Here is a 14,818-nt window from a genome sequence, read left to right as displayed (position 1 = left end):
ATGCTTCAAAAATCCTGATTGGAGCACGCGTAGTTTCTTTTATTCATTTAAAAGAGGTTATAGTCTCTACACAGATCTTGGGTCTCATGTATAAAACCCTGTGGAGAAGCCACACTTAATGTTTACATATGTACAAATGAGGAAATGTTCATACGCTAAAAGAAATATTCATATTTATCAAACCTGGCATTTGACCAACAGTGCGCAGTTTCCTTTTATAAATCCCAAATCATCTTGTAAATTTGTGCACAGCCCCTTATCGCGCCCTCTTCATTCCCACATTCAACCATAAATGGCCAATGCAAAGTGCCTTAGGAATGTTAATGCATGGAAATGAGCCGCTGATCAATGGTTCTTTGCAGTGACTCATGGCCACAACTGAGAGGAAAACTTTTAGTTCTTTCATTCACGTTGTCCTCTAGCAGTGTTAGGACAGTGAAAGTCTGTGCATCCATCATGCAGCATTACACGAGTGATACCAGAGTAGCCTATTTACAAGTTTACACTGATCAGACTGACTGCTTCACACCTGCCAAAATGATCATGACAATCAGTGGTATCCCCCACCCTGGGATGTCATTTGAAAATGGCCTGCACCATGATTAGGACTCACAATGGGGATAAAAAGTGTATTGTGTGAGCGAGCAGTCGCTGACTTAATTTCATAATATATACAATCCAGATGTGCAGGTGGTGAACATACCAGGTGAGGTGACTAGAGAAGGCAGAGCGCATGTAAGGCAGCCACCGTGCTGTCTCCAGTGCGCTCTGATGGAAACTAACATGGTATATCAACATGATGATAATTTCATCAGTGAAGTTGATATGTGCGTGTCCTGCGTCTCTAAGGCATTAAAATCTGAAAGGATGCGGTGAACTCACTATCCGTGCATCCAGGGGATGCACCATATTTTATGCAACAAGACCAATCCACACAGAATTTTGACAATCAAGTTACAGACTTGGTATTGGTGAACAAACTAACTGGGCCACTGTCAACAGTAAGTTCCATCATCATTACAACACGTATGTTGATGACCACATTTTGATTGGCATCGACTCTGCCCTCTGTTGGCAGCATGCAACATGTGACCCTCAATAATTGTTTAGCCAATGTTGCAATTATCTAACTAACTCAGTGTTTCTGCTTTATCTGCTTTGCTCACATTTATCTGTAAGTAATCTTCAGTGTTCACACGACTCTGCTGTTAAGAATGCAGGAGAATGCAATAGTAGCATTTCATAACAGGGACAGCAAACACAATGCGTGCCTTTCAGTATCTATTTTGCTAATCTAGCCATGTTAGAGCTGACTAAAGCAACTTAAAAACCTTTTATACTGTAGCAAGAAGAGCTTTTCTGTGACTGTGGCAATGTGCTGGTACTTCTCTCACACACTGGGAGAGACTGTCTGCCCCCCACAAATCCACCCACAAGGCCACCTTTCTGAGGGGACGGGGCAGTTAGGCTGTGGGTGTGCTAACCTAACTTGTTACAAAACACAGTAACTATATTTATTCATATACTGTAATAACTGTGTTATGGGTGTTAAGTCTGCTGCCATCTAGCAAAGGATACAGATGTAAAGAAGAAAATCTGCTGCCATACCCCAAGACTATGGGGCAGCTTCTTTCATCAGGCTCTGAGACTCTTTTTGTTGCTTTTATGTAGGATAAAGGGACTTAAACTATTTTGTTACCCTGCTGTTGTAAAATGACAAATAAATGAACCTTTAACCTTGTTAATTCCATACAGAAATTGATAGATAATAATCGCCATAGCAGATTGTCTGTTCTAGCTGCTAGTGTACAAAGAAGTCAACATGCAGGAAATTATGCATTACGTGCAACATCAGATTAAACCGCAAATGTGAAATCTTTAATCTCTTATCTCTTATTTCCTTTGTACATTGCATTTAGAGGAAAACTGTTGCCTGCACAATCACAAGCTGAGCGTATATAGTCTGCATTCCTTCTTGTTTGACTCACTTTTAAATTGTGAACACACTACATACTCAAAACCTGTACAAGCAACATAGAAAAAGCAAGACTGAAATTATTCAGATAGAGCACCATAGCTCTTCTGAGCTCAGACGATGGTTTACCTCACATGCCCTCAGTGATTCTGTCTTAGCCAATCTAAAGCCCCTTTCACAAATGAATTCCAGACCACATTCAGAGAATCAAATCAGGATATTGTCCACATTTGCTTGTTCACATATGCAGCACACAACAGGAGATTGTCCGATTGATTGGACGTATCCGCGTTATCAAAGAAAGAGTGGAAAGTAATATACAGGCACGCAGAAACGGCTACACACTGTGCATGAAGATCCCAACGTAGAATGGAAGCCGCAGCATTTTGGATCTGTGTCCAGCAGCAGCGTGAATGGGCTGTATGGAAGCTTGAGAGACCGAGAAGGGACATATTCTGGGCAGATGTTCTATAGAACTTTGACCATGAGCAGTTTAAACACCATTTTCACATGTCCAGGTGTACACTTCAGTATATGTCACAGCTGATTAAACCAGCACTAACTCTGAAGATTACACGTTGTCTATACGCCCACTCACTCTCTGTGAATTAATTCCAGACAATTGTCTGCTCTATTCACACATATGGCTCACCTAAGCTTAGGACTAAGGAGCTGGCAGGGTAAAGTCTGGGGAAAATAATGCAGACATTTGTGTCCATACATACAGTTCCTCTGGATAAATCCAGAGTTAGTGCATGTGTGAAAGGTGCTAAACTCAGTCTCTCCCTCCACCCCCCCCTCACCCTTTTCCTCACTCCATGTAATATCCCCCTCCCCCCTTTTCCTCTCTCCATGTAATATTCCCCTCCCTCCTCTCTCAGCTGTTGGCCACATTTCTGATCCAGTTTGAGAGGTTACGCGGGGTTCAGTCATCAGGGGTCCTCTTCATCTTCTGGTTCCTGTCCGTGCTGTGTTCCATCGTGCCTTTTCGCTCCAAGATCCTACAGGCCTCCAAAGAGGTGAGAACATGCATTAGCCCTCATATTCCTTTCTACATGTCTGTCATCACTTCTCTGTCTGGTACCCTTTCATCTTCCTCGGGTCATTATCCCCAGTCTTCTCGTCTTGATACCTTTTTGTACTTCATACAATCTTTGCTCTTGCTTTTCTTTCCTAGTTTCTTTACCCCTGCCTCTTATCCTTCTCAGTGCTCTTGACATTGAAGAATACTTTGTTAGTCAACTCTGCCTCCCCACCTCACTTTCTTGTTGTCTCTTGGTGTCGAGCTTACAGTGAGTGGATGTTTTGAAGGGGTAAGCCCAGTACACCACTAAGCAGAACTGGTATAGTAGGTCTGTTGTTCCAACTGTATCTCACCTCTAGTGCTGCAGAGGTGCAGCACACTGCAAACAAACCCTGCAGGCAACAAGATAAGCCAGTGTATGGTGTAAGGGTGGTGCAAGATACAATGACAAGACAATTTGAAAAACTTGAAGGAAAATGTAAAATATGTATTAGAAGCAGCCACATTGCACAAATTATCAAGAGAACAATCACTGATAAATACCGCTGACCCAGGTGACTACTTGGCTAGGTGCTGAGAATTTTGGCTTCCAAGGCTGTATAGCTGTAATCTACTGGAATTACAAGACTCCTAAATAGATAAGTCCGCTTTTCTTTTGGGAGCAAAGTGATTAGTGACCTATTAAACATTTCTACTACAAAGGCTGGAATGTGTTGTTTTCAAGCAAAACAAGGTTACCTTAAAGCAGCTATAATATATATTTTTTTGCATGACTACTTGTGTATGAAGGGGTTACTTATAGTGATGACACCCACAGACAATTATCACTTGACTACAAAGATTTGTAGAGTCTTTTGAGCCCTAGAGCTTGAAAACCCTGACGATGCGCCAGGAGTCCCATTGTTGATCTTCCCCGAGGGGCCTCCCAGATGAAAGTTTTTATTTCTTGCGTGTATGAGCGTAGCAAACGACAAATTTAACCGAGTGCAGACCATCACAGAGTGCGTCTTCTCACGCTGTTATCATAGTAGTCTCTTTCTCCACAGCGCTGTTGCAGCACTGGTTACAGTCACTGGCTGGCTACCGAGCACGAGACGTATGAACAATAGTAGAATTCAAATTCTGAACGGACGTAGTAACTACCAGGCACAGTCACCATCAACAGGGGAGACATCATATGTTTCCCCCTGATTTTGGGACCATTTACATTTAGTACTGGACGTGTAAGGATCGCTATTTGGGATGATGGTGAGAAAAGTAAGTCTGGAGCCCCCATCCAGCAGCTACTGTTTTGTGTCACGCTTGCTGCTCTTATCAGTGTTGTTTCCAACCACAGCAGGCTGTTGTTTTCAGTGAATAAGCTCAAGCTGTGGATTTCAAAATGGACTCTGAACTCAACTCAGTTCCCCAGAATTCTCCAGTCTTCACACCTAGGTGCATAGACTGCCCATAGACCCAATTCTGAGCCACTATTGGTCAGAGTTACAGACCCCCCCCACTGACAGGTTATCAAAACTCCTGCTCCCTTTTGCGTTCTCTCTCTTGTCCCACTGGGTGGCCTGGCCCCCAGCTCCTCTCATAGACCCTCCTGGGCTCAACAGCTGCTGGGAGCTGCCAACAGCAGTTCCAGCAGGCCCACAGAACTTCTCCCCACAGCAGCGACGCAAGGTCCTGCTAGTACCCAAGCTCAGTTAGCACCAGCAGCTTTGACACAACGCTTGTGCACAATACTAGCCTGCAGTTTCTATCCAAATACAAACACACAAGGATTTTAGTACTTCTAACCATGTCATCCTTGCCGAACCACCACAAGAGCAGGCAGTTTCACAGCTGCAGTCTCTTACTTTTGTAAACTAGAACTATTTGTTTCCTGCATGTAAACACATTGCTCGACTGTGGATACTTGCAACTTTATGTCTGAACTGACCTCTTTGTTTGTGTGTATGTGTGTATCCTTCTTTTACATTGCAGAGTGCAGTGACAGACAAGCTTAGATTCACCACGTTCTACTTCTACTTCGCCTTGGTGGTCTGTGAGCTGATCCTCTGCTGCTTCAACGAGAAACCTCCCCTCTTCTCCAATGTTGTCACAGACCCTGTGAGTCGTACACTGCTGCTACAGTGTAGTGCAGAATCCATGGAGCGTGTGTGTGTGTGTGTTTATGCTATACAGTATAGCTTATGCTTCCTGCTGACATTGTATGTTCAGTGTTGTGAGCAGTTTTAAGTCTCAGTGTGTGTTCTGGGGCTGCTTCGTGCTGGTTCAAGCAAGTCACACACTCACTCAGAGAGCACGGTTGTTATTGGCTGCTCACAGAAGTATGTCCTCCTTATCCTCGTATAACCTCTCTGTCCTATTTTCTGCACATTTTCAATATCTTTTCAGAATCCCTGCCCTGAAACCACAGCAGGTTTTCTCTCCACCATAACGTTTTGGTGGTTCACGAGGTGGGCTCACACTGCACCCAGCATCCACAGACACACACTTTGTTGTATGTGTGGTGATTTGCTTTTAATCACAGCGAATAGTAATCGTTCTATACAGTATATATATACAAGCATGTATATGATTATTTTATAATTTTATAAGTCTTTTTTAATATTCAACACTTTTGTGCTCCCTACAGTATTTGCTATTATAAATCACATAATTGCGGTTTGGAATACTGAAGAGGTTATGTAACATTTTACACTATAAAGATAAAGAATAAATGTGAAATTCTGCCTTTTTACCTGTATTGTAAACAAATGAGAGCATGTTTGAGATAATTGTTGCCTCAGTCTCACACCACCTGTTCTATTATTTCCATTTTTGTTATTTCTATGCCTCTGCGATAGCCAGGGCCTGAGGCATTATGTTTTCAGGTTGTTGGTACGTCTGTCCCATTTTTTTTAACTTGATATCTCAGAAACACCCTGAGGGAATTTTTTCAAATTAGGCACAAATGTCACCTTGGACTCAAGAATGAACTGATTAGATTTTGGTTGTCAATGGTCAAAGGTCAAGGTCACTGTGAGCTCACAAACGTTTTGAGCAAAATTGTTCAACATTTTCAACAAAGAAAAAACACTGTGACATCATAATCAATTTCATTTTGTTTTTGTTTCATTTCACATGTCTGAAATAACATTTTCATTCATTTATTCATAATGTTCTGCAGAAATGTTCTGGCCATTATTAAAGGCAATAACTCAGGAACAGTCACTTGATTTGTTGTGCGGAGGCATACATCCATTAAGCAGTAACTCTAGTTGATTCCCACAAGAAGCAGGATATTATTCTTTTTCTGATGGAAGAACCGCTTCTTCTTTCTCTTTTCTTCTGTAAGCCAATCTCCCCTCATGCTGGAAAAAACATCAACCAAATTTCCGGTGTAATCCAATCCAATTGTATATAATGATGATTAGCAAATCCAGGAAACTCAATTAAGTGTCTTCGTGGAGGGCATTCCTTCTGAGTTGTCTCTGAGATAAGAAGGATTTTAGTTTTAGAAAATGATTTTGTCCAGAGATGAAACACACAAAAGGGGGCATAACAAACCTTACAATAATGATAGCGATTCAAAAAGCACTGGGACAGGTGGAGGCTGACAACCATTTAACAAATGTCTCATTTGTTTACATTAATTACCCTTGTTAGTGTTGAATTGCTAAATGTACCAAACTGAATTAAACTGCTGTTATTATCTCTCAGTATGGCCATCAAAGGCTACAAAATGCCCCTGGAAGCAAAAGATCTTTGGTCCATGAATCCACGTGACAGCTCTAAGGTGATGGTGCCGAACCTCCTCAGAGAGTGGGAGAAGGAGCAGTCCAAAGCCAAGAGGTATGTTGATTAAAGAGGAGGTGAGAGGGATGGACGAATAGTCAATGTATTGTTAAATTCTGGAATAAACAGTACAAGCTGTGTCCTCATGAAATAGCTTTACTTGGAGTCACGGTCTATCATTATAGTTTATAATTACAAAGTTACATTTTTCACAAAGGATCAATAATTTCCGACAATTGGATTTGTCGGGGACTGCTTTCACCTATCGAGTAATAAACATTTAGTACATTAGTGAGTATTTCTAGCGGTGTAACAGTATGGCTTACTAATATGTTTTTAAATTAGTTTTTGGACAAAAATGAAGCTCTTTGGCACAGAGGAATAGGATGTCAGACTTTGGATACATACACAATGCTTGTTAGTACAGTAAGATCAATTAATTGCTGGCAGGAAATCCGGTTTCTTCAGCTGAATTTAAGCTGTGTTAACCAGGTTACTCCTTTAAATTATGTTTAGATGACTGGTTAATGGAGAAATCGGACACTAATCAGGTTACTTGAGTGCATATAAACCAACTGAATGAGACTTGTGGTCTCAAATAACTGTAAGCTAATTCTAATTCCCAGAGTGAACTGTTTACTCTGAATCACACACATCTAAAATATATATAAAGAAAAATCCAAACGTTGTCACACTCAGTGGCCCCACCTTCTACTTCCTTGTCACAATAGAGAAGGAAGAGAAAGTTGTCTTTGAGGGCAGAGCTATATGTGTGTGTGTGTGTGTGTGTGTGTGTGTGTGTGTGTGTGTGTGTGTGTGTGTGTGTGTGTGTGTGTGTGTGTGTGTGTGTGTGTGTGTGTGTGTGTGTGTGTGTGTGTATAGACTTATGTTCTCCCTTTCCTGTAAAAGCAAAGCTATGAGCATGCTTTTGTAACCTCAGCAGCAGGAATGCTGCCCGTGCGCAGAGATGAGAGACAACATGCATGCATTGCTTTGCTTTCTTTTGTAGCATTGTTGCTCTTGTGTATTCTGTACAATTGTGGGGTAGTTTGTTTTGTTTCTTACTGTTAGAGCCTTGAAGGATTAAATCCACCCCCACTGTTCTGCACAATGTGCTGCAGAATGATTACTTTTCTCATGTCTGCGATATTGCATTCCACTGTTCAAGTATGAGTGCGATGAATGTAGTTTCTTGGTCACTGAGAACGGGACTTCAGCTCCTCGTTGTGCTACCCCAGTGAACAACCACACTTGACAATCTTGGTGAACTCTGGCCTCCAGGCTGCTTCCTCTCCCTGTGCTGTGGTTTCATTGTGCTTTCTCACTGAGAGCAACATGTAAAATGATATGGGAAAGCATGTTTAGGCCTTTTCACTTCATCTGGAAACCAGTTTGGCGTTAAGCCGAATGTCATCACAGTTGTTGAACTGTTGGTGTAGTTGCCTGTTCACTGCTGGAATCCGACTCCTGCGCTTGAAGTTGGTATTAGAATAGATTTTGTTTGCATTCCTTTTACTGAACACTTGGAGCATTTTTGTTGCATTATTATTTTTGTGCCCAGAGCTCGTGCACTGACTTCAGACTAAGATTTTGGCTCAAAAAAGGGTATTAAATGGGGCACCCCATTAGCTCAATTGGTAGTGCATGTAGCAAAATTGTTATTCATTTGAGGTCATATATCCAAACAACTGGTGAATGTACGTCCAATAATCACTTTGAATCACTTTTAGCTCTGGCTTGGTCTGCACATAACCTGCAAATATTTGGCTATTTAGCTACTGCCTACAAGCTTGTTGCTAACTTTGTCCGTCTGCTGTTTTGTGGTGGGCAGGTAGTGTACAGGGGTTTTATTATAGCTATTTCTGTGAAAACAATTGCCTGCTAAAAATGACACTGATGAGTGCATTGAGACAGAATCAAAACAGCAAAGTTGTGGCCCATTGAACCAAAACAATGAGCCAAAAGTGGCTTAAAAGTTCTGAGCTGAGTAGAACTGCAGAGTTGGGTGATTATTTTCATTTATCACTACGTGACCCTCTTCACATACATTTAGTGATTTGAGCCATAGTTAATATAAAAATGTTGATTTAAGCACCTTTACAGTAAATTGTTATGAAATTGGGGCCCTGATTATTGGTGTTAATAGCATCACAACTCTGGTATAGCTTAGTCTAAGCTTACTTTTAGGTTGTAATGTAATATATTTCTAAATTAATAGTCTTTTTTAAAGCAAAATATGAATTTGTCCAACTAAGAAATATTTAATAAAAATATAGTCTCTTGTCTTACTTACTTACTTATGATGAAAGTTCCCTACCCTTACATTACTGTTATTCTCTGTGTCTTTTCTATCCCATCCAACCTCCCAAATTCCAAATTGTCCAGTGAACAGAATCTGTCCAGCCAGGCTGTGTACTCCAAGCCCCCACCAAAGACCACCAACCATATTGTTGGAGAAGGAGGAGGTGAAAGCAGCCCAGAGGAAGTAGAGGTCCTGCTGTCCAATCAGAAAGCTGCTCCTCACCAGCCTTCTTTCCTACGAGCCCTCATCAAAGCCTTTGGGCCTTACTTTTTGATTGGCTCGGCCTACAAGGTCCTGCAGGATGTCATCACCTTTGTCAACCCTCAGCTGCTCAGGTAAAAATACAGGTGACATGTTACTGCTGCCTGCTTTTTTTTTTGCTACGCCACATTTGCAAGTTTCCAACACCAACAAACTCTCATTGTTACTACTGTTCCCAAATACTATTTTCAGGAATTCTTTTTGCATGTTGTATTTGAGTTTTGCATGTTGGTTTACTTGATCCAAGCATGATGGAGGTCTTTATTTAAAATGCATACTGTCCTTGTTCAGGATGCAAAGTCATTATGTAAATAGGGTATGTTTCCTTTCAGCTTCTAATAGAAGATTGAACCGAGCGATAGCAGGTCCCTTTATATAGATAAGGTATCAGAGATGGCTGACCACATCGTTTTCCTGTATGTTTTTTTTTCAGTCATGTGGTTTGATAAGGCTAGTTAGTACCGAGTTGTTGTGTCACTGCCACATGAAAAAAACCATCACGTTTAGCATAAGAATATTTTAATCTGATATTATAGCTGTCAGATTCTTTCACACAACTTATTTTATATTAAACCTATGTAATATTCGTAGACTAGTATTGCAGATCTAACTTTTCTCCTTTTTTAAATGTACATGCTGAAAGCTATGACCATTGTAGTACTGCTGCTGCTCTATTCAAAAAACGAGTTCATGATTTGCTGTATATTTGATTAATTTGAGTCATTTAAAAATAATTTTGTCTAATCTGACACAACAGAGAAAAACAAAGAAAAGAAAGTAAAGTTTTACACCTCTGCAATAACAGTAGTACGGTCAGTGCTGAATTGGCACACTCGCCAGTCAGGTCAGTATGTAAAGAAGTCACTTAATATAAATATAGTGTGGGGCTGGGGGTCACTTCTTAGACGTAGGGATTCAAATGTATTTTACATATCCAGATCCAGATATAATAGTGTCCTCATTGTTTTCAGTGAAGATGATCCATTTGTTACACTATGTCTAAACGAGAACAGGACCCAAACGCAGACAACACACAGGAGGCAGGATTGGGGGAAGAAAAAGCGAGCTTTAAAAACACACAGTTGAAATACAAAAACCTGGATAAACCAAAAATGAGTCACAAGGACCAAAAACAGTAGCAACTAAACAGCTTAAACAAAGTGCAACAGAAAAAGCAAAGTTCAAATCAAACGAGAACCAAGAAACCAAAATCAGAAACATACCAAACGGGAGGCACGAGGAAACACTGGGAGGCAACACGGGAGAAGACGAACCAAGACAGAGTAACGTCTAACAACACGGAACGAACTGACAAACACATGAGGGAGAACAAAGACTATATACACAGACACACTAACGAGGGGATCAGTAACAGGTGGAGTGAGGAGGGAAGAGAAACAGGCGAGGGAACGAGCAGAAAAACACAGGAGGAACTGAAAAGCAAGAAGTGACACATGAGGGCATAGTACCAAAATAAAAGATACACAATAACAAGACACTGACTCATGACACCATTCATCCCATTTTCTGAAGAAGATATCTCCTTTATTGGTCAGAAAGCTGTCAGTTATTCCATCACATAGCCATCCCTTGCGATGACCATCCATTGTTTAAGATCGTCTGAGAGATACTTCCACGTCCAGTTGCCTATGATATAGCACTTAGAATTACCATGACCCGGATGACTGAGAACCTTCATCAACATCTCATAGCGATACTTGCATCCTTTTGATTCTCTCCCACAGCCATTTGACACTTGATTAAAAACAATTTGATCAAAACCATTTTGATGGTACAGTGTCTTGTAATACCCAGGGTAGGATCACAGTGTTAAAACAGTGTTTTCAAGACATAACATTGTTATGACATACTTAGTTTTGTTTGTTGTTAGCACCTACATTACATCTGACAAATTATTACAGATGTGGGATTCGTATTTATGATGGTGGTGTTGCACTCAGAAACTGTGGGGGGCACCAAATCACAAATACCAATTTCTACATAATGTTGTACATTATGTACATTATGAACATCTGAGAAACTCAGGAGGATCTTTAATAAACATCACATCTCAGTTCACTTTAAACCTACCAACACACTGAGGCAGAGACGTGACCCTCCTAAGGACAAAACACCCAGGTATAAACAGAGTAATGTAGTTTATGCTGTTCAATGCAGCCAGGACTGCACAGATTTGTACATTGTGGAGACAAAACAACCTCTTCATAAACAAATGGCACAACACAGGAGGACCAACTCCTCAGGTCAAGACTCTGCTGTCCACTTACATCTGAAGGAGAAAAATTCATTCATTCATTCCTTTGAGGACAACAATGTAAACATGTTGTCCAGAGAAGACAGATGGTTTGGAAGAGGAGTAAAAGAATCCATCTATGTCAAACTGGAACGACCGTCTTTGAACAGAGGAGGTGGCCTAAGACATTACTTATCACCCACCCACAATGCAGTACTGAGTTCTAAAAGTAAAAGTGTTACTTGTAAATTGACGAGATATATATTTGCACACAGTAATCACAAAAATTACAAAACTTATAGCCAATTACTCTCCAAGGCACAACAGAGTAGTCTTTGTGAAGTATATGTGGCAGCAATGCTGAAGCCTTCCTGGTTCAACTCTGACCTTTGGGTCACCTGATCTCAGTAGACTAATCACAGTGTCAGTACAAGAAAAACGGAAAATGCACATCCTCTGCTACTAGGAGGCTCTGTAAAAAGATAATAATTAACATAATATGTGCCATGACAGACATTAACACAACTTTCCAAACAGTATTTGTCAATACACAGTAAAATCTGCTAAAGGTTTGCTTTACTGAAAGCCCAGTATTCACCTATCACCAGGCGCTGCAGTTGGTATGAGCCCCAATGATAAGCGACACCACTCTGTAACTCTGCTACACCCTTTAAGCTGCCTTTAAATCCTATACTCACCCTAGCAAAGAGCAGATACTCAGCAGCTTGGCCTCACCTTATATCTACATTGTATCTACTTAGGCTAAACTACAGTGGCTGGCCCAGCTGGCTTAATTAGGCAACTTTATCTGAATGCCATGGCCCGCTCAGTATTCCAGCTGTCATTCCTGCTTATCTAGCTCAATTAGTCTTTCAGGTAGTGACTTGTTATATCAGAAAACCTCTCCACATAATTCTCGAACCTAAAACACCTTTAAAGTGTTGTTGGATCCTATCCTCACTCAAGCAAAGAGCAGATACTCAGCAGCTTGACACAGCCTTATATCTACATTGTATCAGCTCAGGTTAAACTACAGTGGCTGGCCCAAATAGCTTGATGGGTAGCTTCAGCTGAACGCAATGGCCTACTCAGTCATCCAACCACCATCACTTCCTCTATTATTACTATTAGCCACTAGTTAGCAACCCCTCTGGTATAGAATATTAAATAGAATATGCCTTTATTGTCACTATACACATGTACAATGAAATTGTGAATGGCTTTCTCTTCAGGTCAGTAGAAATGAATAGTGCAAAGTAAGAAAAGGAAAGTATACCAAATAAAATATATAGTAAAGATATATATGCATATATACAGTAAAAAAAGAAAAACAGAATAAAAATATATAAGTACATACACCGATCATCAGGCATAACATTATCACCACCTGCCTAATATTGTGAAGGTTCCCCTTGTGCACCCAAAACATCTCTGACCTGTCAACACCTGGACTTAAGACCTCTGAGGGGGTCCTGTAGTGTCTGGCACCAGGGCGTTTTATAGTGGATCCTCTGGGTCCTGTATGTTGTGGGGCCTCCATGGATCAGACCTGCTCCAGTACATCTCACAGATGCTCGATCAGAGTGGGATGTGGGGAAATGGGAGGCCTGGTCAACACCTTGGGCCCTTTATTGTGTTCCTGAGCAGTGTTTGCGGTGTGTCAGGGCACATTGTCCTGCTGGGGGGCCTGTTTGGATGGGTGGTGCGTGTCAAGTGGCATTCACATGAATGCCAGCACCCAAGGTTTCCCAGCAGAACATCGCATTATGATGAGATAATCAATGTTATTCACGTCACCTGTCAGTGGTTTAATGTTGTGGCTGATCGGTGTACTGTATACAGAAAAAACAGAGGTAGCAGCTTTAAAAGTGTAACAGCTATCAGAAACGTTTCCTAAATTATGCCCCTTTAAATGTCTTACCAAAGAAACAAAACATTTTTTATTGACTTGGGCCCACAATACAGGGAAGGTTCAACAGTGTGCTCCAGCATCTCAGTACCACCCCCCTGATTCTGTGAACCTGCACACTCAATTCAGTGCCACAGATGATATTTTGTCAGAAGACATCTTAAGTTTCCCGACTATAACTTCTGTGTTGTCAGAAGTGTCAACAATGTGTTGCATGCCAGCAGCCAACTGATGAAAATACTTTGCATGTTGTATTTTAGGAACGATCAGCACGTTAGAGAAAGCCACAGATGATTATTATCTTTGGAGGGCATGCAAATGGAGCTCTGACCTGCTCTGACCTGCTCACAGCAGGGAAGCAACAAGGCTGCTAATGTCTCTGCCAATGTGAGAAATTCTGAATAATTATTCTGGGAATGGTTCCGTTGTCAAGTGAATGCTTTTAAAGTGGTATTTGGGGTCAGCAGTTCTTCTGAGTGCACAGAGACCAGACTGTGTCTCATAAACAGAAGTGGTATTATTTCAAGACGTCATTGAAAGTTTACAGGGAGGGCATGAAAAGAGACTGGAAAAGGTGTCATGTGGGATCTACATCTTGTTTTTCAGTAAAGCCTCACTGCAGTGCTCTGCGCGTTGCTTACCATAGACCGTCTGAGGCAGGTAGACAGACGGGTGTTAGCAGTGGAATTGTTGAGGCGCGATTTAATAGAAGAATGGAGGGAGTTCTGCATATCAAAGGTTTAGTGTCTAGATGCTTTTAGGTAAGTAATGAAGTACTGAATACATTTCAAACTTTTCACTTTTCTACATCCAAATCCCATCATTTAACTGAAGAACAACACTGTCTTTGTACAGCACACTCTAGGCCTGAGGCTCAAACAGCAAACACATTATTATTTACATAAACTCCAACCTAGAGATAGTTTAGTATAGTATAGTATAGTTTTGCATGGAAAAAAGATGTGTGTGTATCTACAGACCAAGTGGGCATTGCATAAAAAGTTAACTATATGTCATTTATAACACAGCTGTTTACCGGTTCCTTTGGTGTTGTGGGTGTAATCTAAAGGAATCGTCCCTTTTGTCACTCTTATACTGTAGGATGCTGATCTCGTTCACAAAACAGAAGGGTGTTCCTGATTGGTGGGGTTACTCGCTGGCCTTCCTCATGTTTTTCACAGCCTTCCTGCAGACTCTCATCCTCCACCGTCACTTTCAGTACTGCTTTGTCACAGGCATGAATGTACGCACAGCTGTCATAGGAGCTATCTACAGGAAGGTATCCACAAAATTCTCATGCATAGCACATTTCCTTAACAGATACA

General features: G+C 41.1%; 1 protein-coding gene across 2 annotated transcripts in view; it reads left to right on the top strand.

The window, feature by feature from the left end:
• abcc3 (ATP-binding cassette, sub-family C (CFTR/MRP), member 3) overlaps positions 1-14,818 on the top strand; it is a 62,534-nt gene that overhangs the window by 22,371 nt on the left and 25,345 nt on the right. For both annotated transcript variants that reach the window (XM_084341635.1, XM_084341636.1), the window contains exons 4-9: positions 2,857-2,994; positions 4,971-5,096; positions 5,385-5,446; positions 6,693-6,824; positions 9,153-9,404; positions 14,595-14,772. In XM_084341635.1, coding sequence (XP_084197761.1) covers positions 2,857-2,994; positions 4,971-5,096; positions 5,385-5,446; positions 6,693-6,824; positions 9,153-9,404; positions 14,595-14,772 — 888 coding nt within the window. The remainder of the gene's footprint in view (positions 1-2,856; positions 2,995-4,970; positions 5,097-5,384; positions 5,447-6,692; positions 6,825-9,152; positions 9,405-14,594; positions 14,773-14,818) is intronic.

Source organism: Pagrus pagrus, assembly GCF_965226575.1.
Source record: "Pagrus pagrus genome assembly, chromosome: 21".
Classification (NCBI taxonomy): Eukaryota; Metazoa; Chordata; class Actinopteri; order Spariformes; family Sparidae; genus Pagrus; species Pagrus pagrus.
The sequence above is the reverse complement of the archived record's forward strand: the minus strand, read 5'-3'. Positions and strand labels throughout refer to the sequence as shown.